General features: G+C 38.6%; 2 protein-coding genes across 14 annotated transcripts in view; one reads left to right on the top strand and one right to left on the bottom strand.

Annotated features, from left to right (window-relative positions):
• The window catches only part of LOC129762470 (serine/threonine-protein kinase tousled-like 2), a 358,161-nt gene extending 344,157 nt beyond the window's left edge, over nucleotides 1-14,004 (top strand). For all 13 annotated transcript variants that reach the window (XM_055760744.1, XM_055760742.1, XM_055760752.1 and 10 more), the window contains one exon: nucleotides 6,382-14,004. In XM_055760744.1, coding sequence (XP_055616719.1) covers nucleotides 6,382-6,696 — 315 coding nt within the window. In that variant the 3' untranslated portion in view covers nucleotides 6,697-14,004. The remainder of the gene's footprint in view (nucleotides 1-6,381) is intronic.
• On the bottom strand, nucleotides 530-5,626 carry LOC129762472 (uncharacterized). Its single transcript, XM_055760755.1, has 2 exons — nucleotides 5,419-5,626; nucleotides 530-2,439 (listed from the first exon to the last, which is right to left on the bottom strand). The coding sequence occupies exons 1-2, from the start codon at nucleotides 5,436-5,438 to the stop codon at nucleotides 837-839; spliced, it is 1,623 nt and encodes a 540-aa protein (XP_055616730.1). The 5' UTR covers nucleotides 5,439-5,626; the 3' UTR covers nucleotides 530-836.
• Nucleotides 14,005-16,063: the final 2,059 nt, after the last annotated feature.

Below are 16,063 nucleotides of genomic sequence, written 5' to 3'. Positions count from 1 at the left end.
AATTATTGCACCCTAAAACCTCCATATACTTGATTTGGTTACATTTGCTTGATTAATTTTCGAGTAATGCAGAAATTTGATTTTCATTTGTATGGCAGTCCCACCTTAGAGAGGGGGGTGGAGAGTCCAACCACCATGAAAACATTTATTGCACCCTAAAAGCTCCATATGTTTAATTTGGTTTCATTTGCTTGATTAATTCTCGAGTAATGCAGAAATTTGTGTTCCATTTGTATGGCAGTTCCCCCCTTAGATAGAGGAGTGGAGAGTCTAACCACCATAGAAACATTTATTGCACCCTAAAACCTCCATATGCTTAATTTGGTTTCATTTGCTTGATTAATTCTCGAGTAATGCAGCAATTTGTGCTTCATTTTTATGGCAGCCTCCCCCTAAGAGAGAGGGGAGGGGTCTCAAACTATCACGAAAACCTTCCCAAAAACCCCTACATACCAATTTTCATGTTGATCGATGTTGAATCCATTTATATATATATATATATATATATATATATATAAGTTATGTAGCTTCCGTACGGGAAAGCATAAAAAATAAATTTATTCACGATTTCACTTATCGCTATAACATCATACTTAGAACTAACTTATATTTTAGCATCGAACCCATTATAAAGACTACAGACTGCTGAGTCTGCGTTCATCCCGGTGGCTTGGTACTTATGCAAGGTGATACCTTGTTTTCCTTTCTGGCGAATTCTCGCGCGCATCATCGTTAATCTGGCGCGCGTGCAATGGGCCAGGCTCGGTTGCATGTTCTTACTATGGGCTCAAATGAATGTGTGGGAGGGACTTTTCATAACGTCTCCCCCCTAAGAGTCAAGCGTCCTCGGTTGATTTTCTGGATCCCTTGGTAAGGACAAATCTGGGTGCCGGAAGGAAGGATTTCGTTAGGCACGTTGGCTCGTCCTTCAGGATATCGGTTACTGTTCCTTTCTGATTGTTTTCCGGGGAGCTGATGTCGAACTTCTTGTTGGTAATCTGTGAGGTGACGATGTCCTCTTTTTTATCCTGTTGGGGTTGACTTCTAGTTTGGGATTTGTATCTGCGAATGCATAAGATGATTACTATTGACAGGATGGTAGAGGCTATCGCTAGTCCTCCGAGCGTTTGAGAGCTGATCATGTGAAGCTTAAGTCTCTGAATTTCCTCCAAATTTTCGATATTCATCTGGTGTATTTCTTCGATGTCTGGTTTTTGTTTAATGGTTTCTATCTCTTTTCCAAATATGGGTGTGAGATATTCAGATTTATTTATAGTTTTAGAGTTGCTTCTGAAGGTTACATTCTGCACTGTAACTGTGCAGTTACCTGTTTCAATAATAGTTGGAGCGGAAATGATTTGTGATTCTCCACATGAGTCTAAAATGTAGACTGCTTTATTTGTGTCGATGAGAATTGTTCCGACACTGATTTCCTTGATTATTGGACGTTCTGGTTGTTTATGCATCGGACACTTGGCTTTTTGATTTGTCAGGATATTGGAGATGCAACCGTCGTTCACTGGCAAGTTATTGTCGCAAATGAAACACCTCTCACTCTGCTCGTATAATGACTGCTGATACTTGGCCACATAGCGGATGTTCGTGTCGATTCTGGTTCCATTCACGTTGACAGGTTCTAACTGCATCAATGAGTACTCGTTCGGTTCAATGATGGGGAGTTTGACTATAATGATTATGTGATTATTTTGTAGCGATACAACTGATCTTACGAATTTATAAATTTCATCTTCAAATTTAATAGCAATATGTTGGCATTCTAAAAATTTCAAAATATAATCTTTTTCAGCCATACTGAGAATGTTTTTGTTCAAGCTATTAGATTTTGAAAAGGCAATCTGTTCTTCGAGGTCTTCTAAGGTTTTTATCAGGATATCAGTATTCAAAATAAGATTTATGAGTTCCAAGTATTTTATAATTATCGTGTCTTGAGATTGTACATGTTCCTTAATTGATCTTATGGTTTTTGAGACTTTATTAATAGTAGCTTGAAGTACATTGTTGATTTTTACTTGTTTTATTTGATTATCTATGATTTTGTTGCTATTAGTTTCAAGCATCTCTAAATTTTGATTGATTAAGTCGAGGTCTTCCTGGTCGGGGTTGCCTGCTATAAATTTTATCACGTTTCCTAAAGCATTAATAAGTCCTCTTTTTGCACGTTTTGGGTAAAATCCTGTCAACTTTTCATAAGCCTTTTTAATTTTAAACTGGATTGTTTGTTGTAAGTGATCCGTTACATTAAGGTTATTTGCTAATTTTTCGATATAGTTTATATTTTGTCCTATTTCATCTAGGTTAATTTTATGTATTATACGGTCGTATCCTAATTTTATCTTAACCGAGTCTAATTTTAAGGTCAAAAGTCCGTTATTTGTCGATACGTCGTGGTAAAATGTCGCTGAAGTAAGTGGAATGATCCTGAAACAGACCGAAAAGAAAAAGAAAAAAAAATCATTTTTTGATCCTATTTTTATGAATTTTTACTCCGTAAGTATCTTTAAATGTCAATTCGTTATCGTCCACGACTTTTGAAACCTTGAATGGGTCTTTGTCCTTTGTTATTCTCTGATTAACTTTTACGTATACATTTTCTCCTGGTTCTAAAGTTTGTTTTCATTTTCTATCTGCTTTCTGCGTTTTTCCATTAGGACCTTAATGGCAGACTGAATTTTACTGTAATTTTGAAAAATTTCTTCCGCGCTTGTTTCATTATGGTGGTTAAAGACTACTTGCTTTGGCTTAAAGCCGGTCGCTGAGTGAATTGTGTTATTATAAATATCCACAAGAATGTTAATTTTGTCGAAGAATTCCATGTCTTTGTATTTCGAATTTAAAGTTCTATATAGTTCAATGAGTGTAGAGTGGAATCGTTCCACTATTCCGTTTGAGTTACTTGAACTCGCAAAATGAATTTCAATATCCAAATCCTGCATGAATCCAATGAAGGCGAGCGATGTCAAGCTTGGTTCTTGATCGCAAGTTATCGATTTTGGTTTGCCGAAAATTCTGATGTGCTCTGTGATTGCCCTTTTAAGGTCTACGATAGTCCTTGTTTCAAGAGCGATCACGTTTGCAAATTTGGAAAAAGCGTCTACTATAGTTAGCATTTTTCTTCCACTCATAAAAAATATATCCATATGAATCCTTTCAAATGTATTTTCTGCGGGGTTAGTTTTTTGAACCAATTTCGGAGGTTTTCTGTCGTACTTACATTTTTTGCAAGTAGGACAGTTATTTATATAAACTTTCAATTTTTTATCAATTTCGGGGAAGAAAAATTCTAACAGGATTTGAGCTTTATTCTCTTTGATCCCTCTATGGGCATAGTCGTGAGTTTTGCGCACGATTTCGTCCTGTTCCTCTGGTAGCCTTATGTCCTGGAGTAATACCTGTGAAATAAGGAGCTTGAAGATTTTGTTATGAGAAAAATGTTTGCGATATGTTTCCTGAATTAATTGTGTTAGCATTAAAGGGCAATAGATGCAATTTATACCGTTTGGATTAAGTTTTTCTTTAAAAATAGTTACTATGTCTTGTTCTGTGTAGTTTGGTTTTGAGATTATAAATCTGTGGTATTTTGTGAAGATTTGTTCGTGAGCTTCTATGTCTGTAGGAGAAATTTTAAATATGATCTGGTTTTTGAATGAATTTGTTGGTCTTTCTGTTGTCCAAATATAATGATCGTTGCTGGTGTCTGCTGAATGTACTGTCATGCCGTCGGTGTCGGGTTCGTCTTGATTTTCCTGTATGTCATTGGAGTTTATTTCTGATGGTTTTATTCTAGACAGGGCGTCGGCTACGACGTTTTCTCTGCCAGGTTTATAAATTATTTCAAAGTCAAATTCAGTTAAAACAGTTCTAATTCGGTGTTTGATTTGATGTGTAAAGGTTAATTTCTGGTCATCTTTTCTTTCTTGTTGATTCAACTATTTGTCCCTGTGATAATACAGCTCCCACTGCAAAGTCACTAGCATCTGTGGTAAGGATGAATTCTTTTGTAAAATCGTCGTCCTCCGAGTTTAAGATTGACTCTTCGAGCTGTTGGGAGGTGTCGTGTTCATCCCCACAATTTTTGCCGTCGTCCCTTTTTTGTCTTTGCCCAGTTTCGTGGTTGTTAACCTCCGTCCGAGATTTTGCTGTTCTCATGGAAACATCGTCGTCTGGTAGCGGCTCTCTATTCTTAAATCTACCGGACCCATTTGACTTTGCAATTGGATAGGATGGTTTCGTATTCGAAGATCCACCGTTGTTGAAATTGTTTGGTTTTTGATTGAACGGGTTGAGGTTCAAGTTGGAATTTTTGTTGGTGCTATCGGATGGTCTAAAGTTGTTTGCTTTGGTCGTCTTTTGATCTATTGTTTGTTTGTTGAGTCTTTGTCTATATGCTGCATTAGAATATTGCATAGTTATGGAGTAAGCGTCCTCAAGGGATTGCGGTCTATAACTCCTAACGTGCATTGATAGCTCGTCATTTAGCCCGTCGATGAATCTTGTTAAAGCCATAAGACTTATTAAACTATTTATAGCTTTAGTGGATGATTTGTAGTCGTCCATCAAAGCTGCTGTCGCCTTAATTGACGTATCAATTTTCTTAACTTGGTTGTAAAACTCAGTTAGAGTCTTCTTTCCCTGGTTAACATAGAAAAGGGATTGAATATGAGATGTAAGATCTCTTCTGTCCCCATAAGAATTTAGGATTATTTCTTTGATTTGTTCCCACTGATTTGGGTTGCCAGCCGCTATTAATATTTCTTTGGCATCGCCAATAATTTTATTTTTAACAGCTCTCACTAATTGGCTGTAAATGGGTTCATTTTTGTATGACTGGAAGAGTGCGAGTGTGTTCTCCGCATCTTCTAACCAAGCATGTGTTTCTTTTTTGTTACCCGCAAAAGTGGCCAGATTTTTAATCGGGTCTGGTGTTCGGAACTGTAAGAAGGGATCTTCTGATTTCGATCGCAATCTATGGAGTTCGTCAATCAAAGCGTTTTGATTGCTCGTTAATGTTTTTATATGACCCAACAAACTTTCAACTGTGACTTGTTGTGGGTTCTCCTGAGGTTCTTGTTCAATAATTATTCTCCCGTCCAGCTCTGGTGCTGGCATAAGGTCGGGTGAAATCATAAATTCGCGTTGATCCATTTTATCAATGATAATCTTGCTTATAATTTGCACACACAAGAATGCACTGCTATGATATTCGCTCACACTGCACTGCACCTCGCGGTTTGTGGCTGTTAGTTTCGCTCGCTTTTAAAATTGCTGAACGTTGTATTTTGTGCCGCTTGCCTCCGTGCTTTACTTTTGCTTACAGGGCAGCTGATTTTTGTTGCGAGAGTTATGTTACTTTTTTTACTTTAACACTCACTTAGGAAGAAATAAAAAAAAAATACTTACAAGAGGATGATGGTGATCATCTCCTGGAGTTTCTAAGTTGATGATTAGGTTCGATGGTAGTTCCTCGCTTCTGGGCTACGCTAATCGGTGATATTCCCTCACCGGTGGTTTCCCGGTAGTCCAGATGTTTCCAATAAACGTTGCTCGGTCGTGCACTTTACTGCACTTTACTTCCACTTCACTATGACTGCGCCAGTTATGTAGCTTCCGTACGGGGAAGCATAAAAAATAAATTTATTCACGATTTCACTTATCGCTATAACATCATACTTAGAACTAACTTATATTTTAGCATCGAACCCATTATAAAGACTACAGACTGCTGAGTCTGCGTTCATCCCGGTGGCTTGGCACTTATGCAAGGTGATACCTTGTTTTCCTTTCTGGCGAATTCTCGCGCGCATCATCGTTAATCTGGCGCGCGTGCAATGGGCCAGGCTCGGTTGCATGTTCTTACTATGGGCTCAAATGAATGTGTGGGAGGGACTTTTCATAACGTATATATATATAGATTGCGGATCTTTTACAGTAGATCCTAAATAGAACTTTCCTAGTGAAAAATATTGACTTGTTGGATTTTCAACGAATTTGAACAGAATTTTCTGTTGGCGCTCTTAAATCGCGTTCGTTTACATAGAAATGACTTTGAAATTAATATCGTGCTTTTTTGGCAGTCCCGAAAAAAATGAAGTATTGTCAGATACCTTTAGAAATTTTTGGTTAAGCAAAATATTGAAATAATACTTCAAATGCACGGAAAAATATATCGAGTAGAAGAAATCTTGGAACTCGAATCCAATTTCGTAACACATTTTTTCTTCGCCAGCAGTTTCCACCAATTTGAAGCTTCGTTTCCCAAGCACTCATTCTATTCTCAGCAGGCGATGGCCGTTTATGAAGACATTTTTCACTCGACACCGTTCTCTGTTTTACTAATTCTTCGATTCATTCTTTCTATTATAGAGCTTTATCCGGGGCTGCCTGGCATACCGCAAGGAGGACCGCATGGATGTGTTCGCGCTGGCCAAGCACGAATACCTGCAGCCACCCCTTTCGAAGCACAACCGGTCGGCGGCGGCAGCGGCCTCCAGCCAGAACCAGCATGGCAGCGGTAACAGTGGCATCGGGGGTAGCGGGCAGGCCGGTGCTGGCAGTGGCGCGGGCGGAGGTGGCGGTGGATCCGGGGGCTCGGGCGGTGCCGGTGGTAACCAAACCGGACAACAGACGTCCTTCTCCACGGGGATGTTTGGCAATATGAATCAGTCCAGTTCGTCTTAGCTATTTTTCAACAGTTGCTTGATGAAGGGAGGCGGCACACCCGGTGCTGGTGCCGGGGGAACTGCTCCTGTTCCTGTCGCCACCGTGAGCATTGTGAGCACAGCTACTGCCGCTGCTGGACATAGTAACAACAACAACAACAACCACAATAACAATAAACACATTGTTGGCAACACTTCTGCCAACGCTTTGACGACGATGTCGATGACGAATGCGACCATCAAGAGCGCTCCGATTCCTACTGCTATTGCGGTCGGTAATCATCAGACCAACAACAACAATAACAACAATAGCATCCACAATCATCTTCGCCACATCAGCAGCACATCAGTTCCGCCGCCAACATCATCCAAATCATCCAAATAATAGTATTGGAGCACTGTGGTGGTGTGATGTGCGAGATGACAAAAGGTCAACCTGATGTTCCGCGTGTATAGTGTGTGCAAGTATAGGAATCTGAAAAACAAATTCGAGATATTTGCCCCCCGCAAATATAAGGGAAACAATAGATCAAAACCATTTTGCTGCACGCACACATCGCTAAAAAGAAAAAAAAACAAACCAAACTACTAAAGCGAGAAGTATATGTGTTGCACGAACCCAAGGATCGATGGATTCCTTCAACAAAAAAAGAAATCAATGTTTGCTGTAAAAACAAATTGTGCATGAAAGTGTTCCACATACACACACAAACACCGAAACAGGTATGGAATGGTAACGAGACGAGTAACAATCCACAGATCAACGTTAGATAATATATTGTTAATTTTTTGTATACATTATTTTCGGTTCCTTATACCACAATTGTGAATACCATCATTATACAAAGTACTTCCGCATTCACACAGCGGACGTTTGAGATGACAGGAAACATGAAGAAACACACCCTAGCTTAGTCAAAATTTATGTAAACTCGCTAGAAAATTTACCAGAAATCATTGTGACGAAAGATTAACATACAAACAAACAAACTGTGCGAAGTGAATTTTTGGATAATGATGCGCGCATGCTGAAATCCACACGAATACACACACATACACACACACAACAAACATGCGAACCCCGACGGAACAATAGATCAGCTATGAGAAGATTGTGTGAGTGCACAGTAGCCGGCGGCGATAGTTAATATCTGTTGTATTTCATTGTGTTTCTTACTATTCTTACCTTCTATTATGTTTTTCAAATCGATTCGTTTTTCCTGATTTTTTAGTGTGAACACATTCAAGCGTTCAAGGGGGTAACCGAAATTCGGAAAGCACGGGAAGGAAGGAGCGATTCGAGTGCTCTCCTTTCTTATTTGCTCCCGGAGGCTTGAAAGCTTTCGAGCTGTTCCAACGCAAACGACGATTCTTTTTTCCTAAATTTAATTTTTGTATTTTTTTATTCGGCTCAAATTTTGCAGACGCATTTTTATAACCAAAAAATACAATTTGCATAATCGGTTTTCTATTTTGTCTTACTTTTAAGAAGGGCGTAAACAAAAATTGCTGGAATTTTTTTTTAGAAGTGCAATGTTTTAGGTTATTATTGGGGCTATATGGAGAAAATATGCTCTATAAAAAAAATGTTTCATTCTTATCTTTTTTGGAAAATAACACTTGAAACTAAATTTTCCCAAAAAAGATGCTTTTGATTTTTGGATATATATCAAATGTTGCAGCGGACACAGCTAATAAAGTTCATTGCACAGTGCGCCAAAATGGAGAAATAATGGACAAAATGGGATATAATTTTTTTTAAAGTTAGATTTTTGAATATCGTTGAAATGTTTTTTATAATTTTTTTGGACTCGATTTTATGAAAGTACGCATAATTTGCAGCCAAAAATTTGCACGGGAAAATTTTGCTAGATGCCACAGTTTCTGAGATAAAGTGACACACAAATACAGTTTGTAAAATAATAAAATCACGATTAAAAAATAATCGATTTGTGAAATATATTTAAATTGGTTGAGGATAATGAAATATGTTCAGACTGACTCTAATCATCAAGTTATTCGCCCCTTTTCTGTATTTTGATCGATTCGAACAATTATAAAACAAAAAAAAAAAGAAAATTTCAACAATTTTCTAAAATCGAAGTTTTTTAAAAAAAACTAGCTGACCCGGCGAACTTCGATCCGCCCTAAATTGATTTTTCGATATGAAGTTAACAACGATGGAAGTGTATAACACATGGGAATGATTTTTTTTTTAACTTTCAAAGTTTGTTAAAACCTTCAAAAATGTTTTCCTCACCATAACAATGATCTAAGGGCAAAGACGAACACAACAAAATAAAGACGGTTCAAATCTGACCATTCCTCCCTCGGATTTTGCGTTTACCAACACATTTGGCGATCCATTTTTATTTATATAGACATAAAATCATTTTCGAAGACGACTTTCGTTCAATATTTTTCACCACTAGCAGAGAATGTCTTACTATGTTACACAGAACTTTTCTGTTATTTCGATTCACAGAAATGGAACACGAAGTTCAATGTCGTCTATGTCGAATTGCGTGGCAAGATTGTCACATTTGCTCAACACGATTGGGCTTGAGTCTAATGGATTACAGAATGTAATAGTGCGATCCGTCCAGATAATTTAGACGATTGGATTTCGGAATATAGAAGAATAGTTTCCATTATTTCCGAGGAAATTACACTATTGTCACTATTGTATATTGAAGACTTTACTTGTCGTTTGAACACACGCGCTGGTATGTCATAACAATGCATGCGTTTTGGTCTGCTGATAGCAAAGGCTGTGTCGGCGTTGCTCATGATAGTGTCTCGCAAGTGTATGCATTCTTTCTCACGTCGCTTCTGTTGATTGTGTCGCAGGAGTGGCAGTCGTTCGCTCTCTACCCTTGTCCATATGTCGTTCATGAATTGTTGGCACAGCTCACGATCTCGAAGAAAACCATTGTCCTGACTGCGTTGAATAATCAGTAAACGACACACATAAAAATTCATCGAACGCACTCTCTTGTTTGTTTCGTCTTCTCCAACTTCATGTTCGTAAATATTAATTCAAAATGAGTAATGAATGACCACCTGTGGCGGGATTCCGTTGTTCAATGTTTATGCAATATCCGTGTTGTCCCTTCAGAGTGGCCGAAAGATTTTAAGCAGAGTTTTTAAAGACGATACATGAAAATCGACTCTCCTCTCAATCGCTTCGCTTCAAATAGGACTGCTCTCAATGCTCGTCAATGTAATTCCCAGCAAAATGGTTATTCTACTTGACGTGACGAACTAATACAAAACCTCCTCTTCATACGACATGAGTTCACTTCACTACTTCACCCTGAAATGTACCTCGTTGCCCGCGTACACAATCTTATTTTAATTTCCATATAAAGTGAAACGAAAACTTGATTTATGATGCAACAAACTAGAAGTGGGTTATATCTACTGTATAATCGCAAAGTAGACGTAGGACCACCACTGCCTTGAAACTCATTTGTTTGAAGTTACTTCAGAATCAATTCTTCAACGAATAAATGAAAAAACTCTTGTTTAGGGGCCTGAGACAGAGAGAGAGAGAGAGAGAGAGAGAGAGAGAGAACTGGACTTCTTTTTGGCTTTAGGCGGAATCTTAAACGAACACTACGTACCAGTACCCTTTATTTGCACAAACCGGTCTGTTCCTTCGGTGTCTTGATTGCGGTCACTATGATCTCGTTCACCTGTGGATCGTTGGCAAGCTTTAGCTTCTTGTATACTGGCTTACTCCGATCACTACAAATGCAAGCGAGTGAAAGAAACCGCAGTTTGCATGTATCTGCTGCTGCACCGGCTTCTCCAGGTGCCTTGATTTTGCGTCCGTGTTGGGGAACACATTTTTTCAGTACAAATGCAAATGAGCAAAAGAAATAACAGCTTGCATGTATCTGATACGACGGTCTCCCCATGCACTTTATTTAGTATGCGTATTTGTTAACATATTCGGATCAACACTAATGCGAACGAATGAAAGAAATTGCTTGCATGTGTCCTCTATGACGGTTTCTCCTGGTATTTGTTGAAACATTCGGTTCAGCACTAATGCGAACGAATAAAATGAATCGAAGCTTGCAGTGGCCGAAGTAGAGACGTCGGTTAAGCGTTCGATTAATTCAAATAATCGAATATCTGAAGTTATAATCGATTTATTTTGTATCGAATAATTTGAAATCAAAATATGAACACATCGAATAATTGTCACTGTAATCGCGATGAATGAAAGAAGGAATCTTTCTCAAGGTTAATGCATTTTTAGGCTATATATTTTTTTTATCCAACATTTTTTATCCAACCATCTAACATCGACAACCTGGTAGACCACGCGACCAGAATGACAACGTGATACGTGGTTATTTCAAGAAATAAATATTCGTTCGATTAAATATATATTGAAAAACGATAATCGAATGAATGAAAAATTCAGACATCACAAGTGGCCGCTATGACGTTTTCTCCAGGTGCCTTGATTTAGCGCCCGTGTTCGGGAACACACTCCGATCACCACAAAAGCAATAACCATCAATGAGTTAGATTGTTATGATTTCAATAGCTTGCTTTCTAAGCAATTTTTGAGCTATTGATACAAATTTTTGGATCAATAAATAACAAGCATATAACGCGTAAATATTTCATCTTTCGAATGAAGTGTTTCTCATACCATTTCGTTCAATTGTTTAGGAGCTATTAACGCTCAAAATCGAAACTTCGCTCAAAATTTCGAAACTTTGAACTTACACCCCGATATACAAATGAATGGCGTAGTCCTACGTCAAAAATGTAGTTACACCGATAACCCTTTCCGGTACATCGAGCCTCACTCGTGGTGTACTTGCATAACATAGGGCGCTAGAACGCTCAGTTGAGTAGTGAAATCACTTGATCTGTTACCTATTAAATAATACGGGAAGGGGATAATGGACGTTGTTTAACCACCGTGTACTCAAACATTGATACATGCATACATGATATATGAGAGAGGGGAACGAAATCAGTCTTGGGGGAGTCCCTTCAATATGCCGTTTAAGTCCATTTGATGGTGTAGAATGAAATGAGCGCGGAGTGTCGTAGAGGAAATAGCATCGAAAACGCCCGAATGACTGTTGATTCATATTGAAAGAGAAACTGCTGGGAGAAGTCAAATCTCATTTCCAATTTAATGCAAAGGCCAATGGCTTCGTAGTCCCTTGACTATCCTCAGTTGAATATGACTTTGCCGAGTCCTGGTTTTAAGTGATATTTTCGAAAAAATTAATAAAAATAAAACTGTGCAGATTTTCTCCTTATAGCCCCACTGATAACCCAAAACATTGGACACCAAATCAATCGTACCAACCATTTCTAAGTCACATTTTTTGAAAAAAATATAAGCAATTATTGTTTAGACCCTTCTCAAAAGTAAGACTAGAGTCAACATGGGAAACCGATGATGCAAATTGTCGTTCCTGGTGATGAAGAATGCGTCTACAAAATTTTAGCCAAATCAAAAAAAAAAAACAAAACGACCTTAGAATTCAGATGAAATCGCTCTTTCGATGCATTCGTCTCGGCGTCGTAAAAGCGCAAAGCTCAAGGGCCGCAAGTGGGCGAAACAAATAAAAATGTACATTTTTTTTCCTAGCAAGGACAAAAAGCCGAATTGTTGTTTGTTAACGAAATGACGCGGATGATAACGACACACGAAACACATGATCAGCTGATGAATCATGATTCCAAGTAGAGAAAAGAATAGACAAGGAAGAGAAGGAGGAGGGAGACTACAAGAAGTGCGCCCCTAAGCCCCAAAGGGCGAAGCGTAAACTCATATACCAATATAGGTGGGGAGAAAGAAGATGATGCCGGAAGGTAACACAGGAAGTAATATGAAGAAGGCTAAAGAAACAAAAAAAAATCGACACGCCCACTGTTATAATGTGGGCGTAACCAATCCTTTTTCTTTCGTTATTTTGTAAATATATCGATTAGTGTTTGTTTTATTATTATTACGATTACTAAATAGCAGGAATAAACAAAAAAAAAAGCAAGAGGGGGATGAAGTGAACATATAAACACAGACAAACACATCCACACCCACAACGCACTCATACAGAAGCAAACAGAAAAAAAAATAGATACGAACAGATTTTCTCCAATTCGCGAAAAAGTGATCTTTCTGTGATTCTATCGTTTAGGGATGGAGTCCGGAATTAAACAAAACAACAAAAAAAATATTTAAAGAGTTAATCTTTTACACAAGCAAACAGAGAAACAAAAGCAAAACGGCGTAATAAATCGGAAAACTTTTTCGTTCTGTGTGTAAAAAGTAAGAACAAACGAAGGTTTAAAAAAACGCTCCAATGGCTCTAGACACATTTTATTGGAATTCTTTTTTAATTACTTGATAGGGAAACCAAATACAATTGTTTGAACGTGAGTGTGAGAGAGCGCGCGGCGGTGGTGTGTGTCTATTGGGTGATGCGCGAGCGCGGGAAAAATGTCTAACACACACACAAACGCATCCTTAAAATTAGATACAAATAATAACTCGCTGAGAGCGCAGAAGTGAAGAAAGTGTGTGTGAGAGAAAGAGAGTGAGAGCGATCGAGGAAGAAGTGTGTGCGTGTGCGTGTGAGCTGTTCTTTTTTCGTCTCTAAAGATAGTAAACTCTAAACAATAGAAAATGCGGACGCGCGCGCATAGGTTGAATAAAAAAAAAAACGGTGCGATGTAATCTCTTCTTAACTTCTTAAGAAAAACCAAAATGATCAACAACAACAACACATACAAACACATAGAAGAATAAAACAAAAAAACAAAACAAATCATGTGATGAGAATAAAGTCAACGTTTTTTCCAGAACTCAAACCCACACACATACAAAACATAACATTCACAAACATCCACATCCACACACAGAGAGTCACACTTGTAAAAAGATTAAGCGAGAAATCTAGAGCGTGCGCCGGCGGCCGGTAGCTTCAAGTTAAAATTAAAACAAAGAAAAAAAACAGTAATAATCAAACAAACAAAAAATGCTTCGGTTCCCTAAACTAGTGATTCCTCTGGGGGTTAGCACGAGGAGAGGAAGGTGGAATCAATCGAATTTTGCGCTCAATGTAAACACGGTGATGATAATGATGACGGACGGACGGTAAGAAGAGAAAAAAATAAGCAAAACTAGTGATAACTGCAAAAAAGGTTTACTAGAAGCGAAGCGAAAGCGGGACGAAAGCAAACCGTAATTAAAGAAGAAAGAAAAAATCGTCTAGAACATGTGGAAGAAATATTCCAAGTAAAGAAGAAACACACAGACACCCACACACACACACATTGAACAAACAAACAAACAAGAAAAAAACAAGCTTATTATTAGAAGTTGAAATATCAAGTTTAGTGGTTACATTCAAATAATCAATAAAGGATGACAGAGAGCAGAAGAGAGCGAAAAAGCAACGGGAGCTAAAGGAGGAAATATACCTAGTAATAGCGATATGCAAAAAGTGTGTGAATGTGTTTGAGAGAGATTGAGAAAATGTGTGCGAGAGAGACAGAAAACGCGCGCTGAAAATGGTAGGAAGTTAGCCAATATGTGAAAACCCGTATGTGCTGCGGACCGACGTGTGTTGTTGTAATAAAAAGAGAAGAGATTGGAACAAGTCGAGCCAGAAGAAGAAAAAAAACGGAAAAGAAGACGAACACTGTGAAACCGCGAATGTCGATGAGAACACAACACATTTAATAAATTTAAAGTAATAACTATTAAAAAAAAACTATTAATAATTAATGAAAAAAACACACACAGATAAATAATTATAATAAATTATTTAAGATATGAAAAAAACTTCTATATGTAATAATTATTAAAAAATTAAAATAAAAAATAAACTATTATTTAAAATGTGTGCGCCTCCAGTGGCAAGCGATCTTCGAAGAAAAGAAATCTCCTTGTGGGTGAAAGCGAACCCGATTCAAGATCCTTTCGAAGGGTTCCGCAATGAACTCTGGATGTGAAGGAGGCGATACCAAGCGAAAAACCAGACACATAACTACAGTATAGAGTCACACTTCTTGATGGCACGCCTACGAGATTCTAAAATAATGGACACAGTGAGGATCTTTCCTCCCTCCACGACCAAACAACTGTTGTTTGTATTCGTGGAATCAGTTCAGTTTTTGTTTTTAAGGGACTTCAACCAGATGGTCGTTCATCCCTGCTATTCGTGGAATCACAAGAACTAACGCAACTGTAATGCTCGCAGCTGAAGGTCTACCAACAGACAAACCTTTTGCGTGAAACTTTCCTGGAAGTACACGAAAAACTAGGAGTTTCACGCATTGACGCCTAATCATACCGAGCATTTCTGTCTAGTGAACGCAATAACTCAACTGCGAAAACGTTTCAATTTAAGTTTGCTGTAGAATGGATAGATGAGGTTCTGACCTATCTTCCACATTGTCAAATACAGCTGAGCATGTGTTCGCAGCTAAGTTATGGCCAAAAGAGAGAGTCGATGTAGAGAAATCGATGATGTCATTTACACTCCTTTCATTTTGAGCCCCTCAAATCGAATCGAGAAATCGATATAATCACTAACGTTTGCATTTAAAAATGGACAAATATTGCCGATTTTTCATGGGTTAATCTTCACATGCACCGACGAAACTATACATGCAGCCATCAATCATAGTAACCCATGAGTCAGCAGAAAAGATTGACAGCTCTATCAGTCGAACTCTAACCGTGATGGCGAAAACAGTGAAGCTACTCTGTTCAGAAGTGTGCGCGTTCAAAGAATGGTACCCCGCCGCGTCGAAAACGGACTGCGTGCGGCACTTTGTGGACGCCGGATACGCCCGTTCCGGCATCTACAACATCTTGGCACTATTGGACAATAATCAGAGCATCGAATAAAAGCCCGGTCGACGACCCTGAGCGACAAGAAGCTCCAAAGGATGCTGAAGAGGAAGATCGAAGGAAAGTGACTACATCGCTGCGTGCGCTTGGCCGGGAGGTCGGTGCAACTGGCCAAACAGTGAAAAAGCACCTGGCGAACATGGACATACAAGCCAAATATATGGATATGTGACATATGGATTAGTGGAATGGTTTCTAAAGTACCAAGCTCTAGAAGCCAAACTAAAAGGTTTGATTAAAGCAAAAAAGCGTGGATATTGGCGGAAGTTCGTCAATGGTTTGTCAAGGGAGACCGCTATGATCACTCTTTGGAATACGGCTAGGAGAATGCGTGGCTGGAACCATACAAATGAAAGTGAGGAATACTCTGACCGTTGGATTTTCAAATTTGCAAGAAAGGTTTGTCCCGATTCCGTTCCTGCACAAAGCGTCGTACGCGACATTCCACTCCAATGCGACTATGAGAATTTTTCGATGGTGG

The sequence above is a fragment of the Toxorhynchites rutilus genome, chromosome 1 (assembly GCF_029784135.1).
Source record: "Toxorhynchites rutilus septentrionalis strain SRP chromosome 1, ASM2978413v1, whole genome shotgun sequence".
NCBI classification, from domain to species: Eukaryota; Metazoa; Arthropoda; class Insecta; order Diptera; family Culicidae; genus Toxorhynchites; species Toxorhynchites rutilus.
This window is presented reverse-complemented; position numbering and strand designations above follow the sequence as displayed.

What these genes read in the sequence shown, in the direction of transcription:
- LOC129762472 (XM_055760755.1), bottom strand. Translation starts at nt 5,438, where the DNA reads ATGATCACCATCATCCTCTT. An exon ending in ATGATCACCATCATCCTCTT is followed by an intron (nt 2,440 to 5,418) that starts GTAAGTATTTTT and finishes GGTCTGTTTCAG; the next exon opens with GATCATTCCACTTACTTCAG.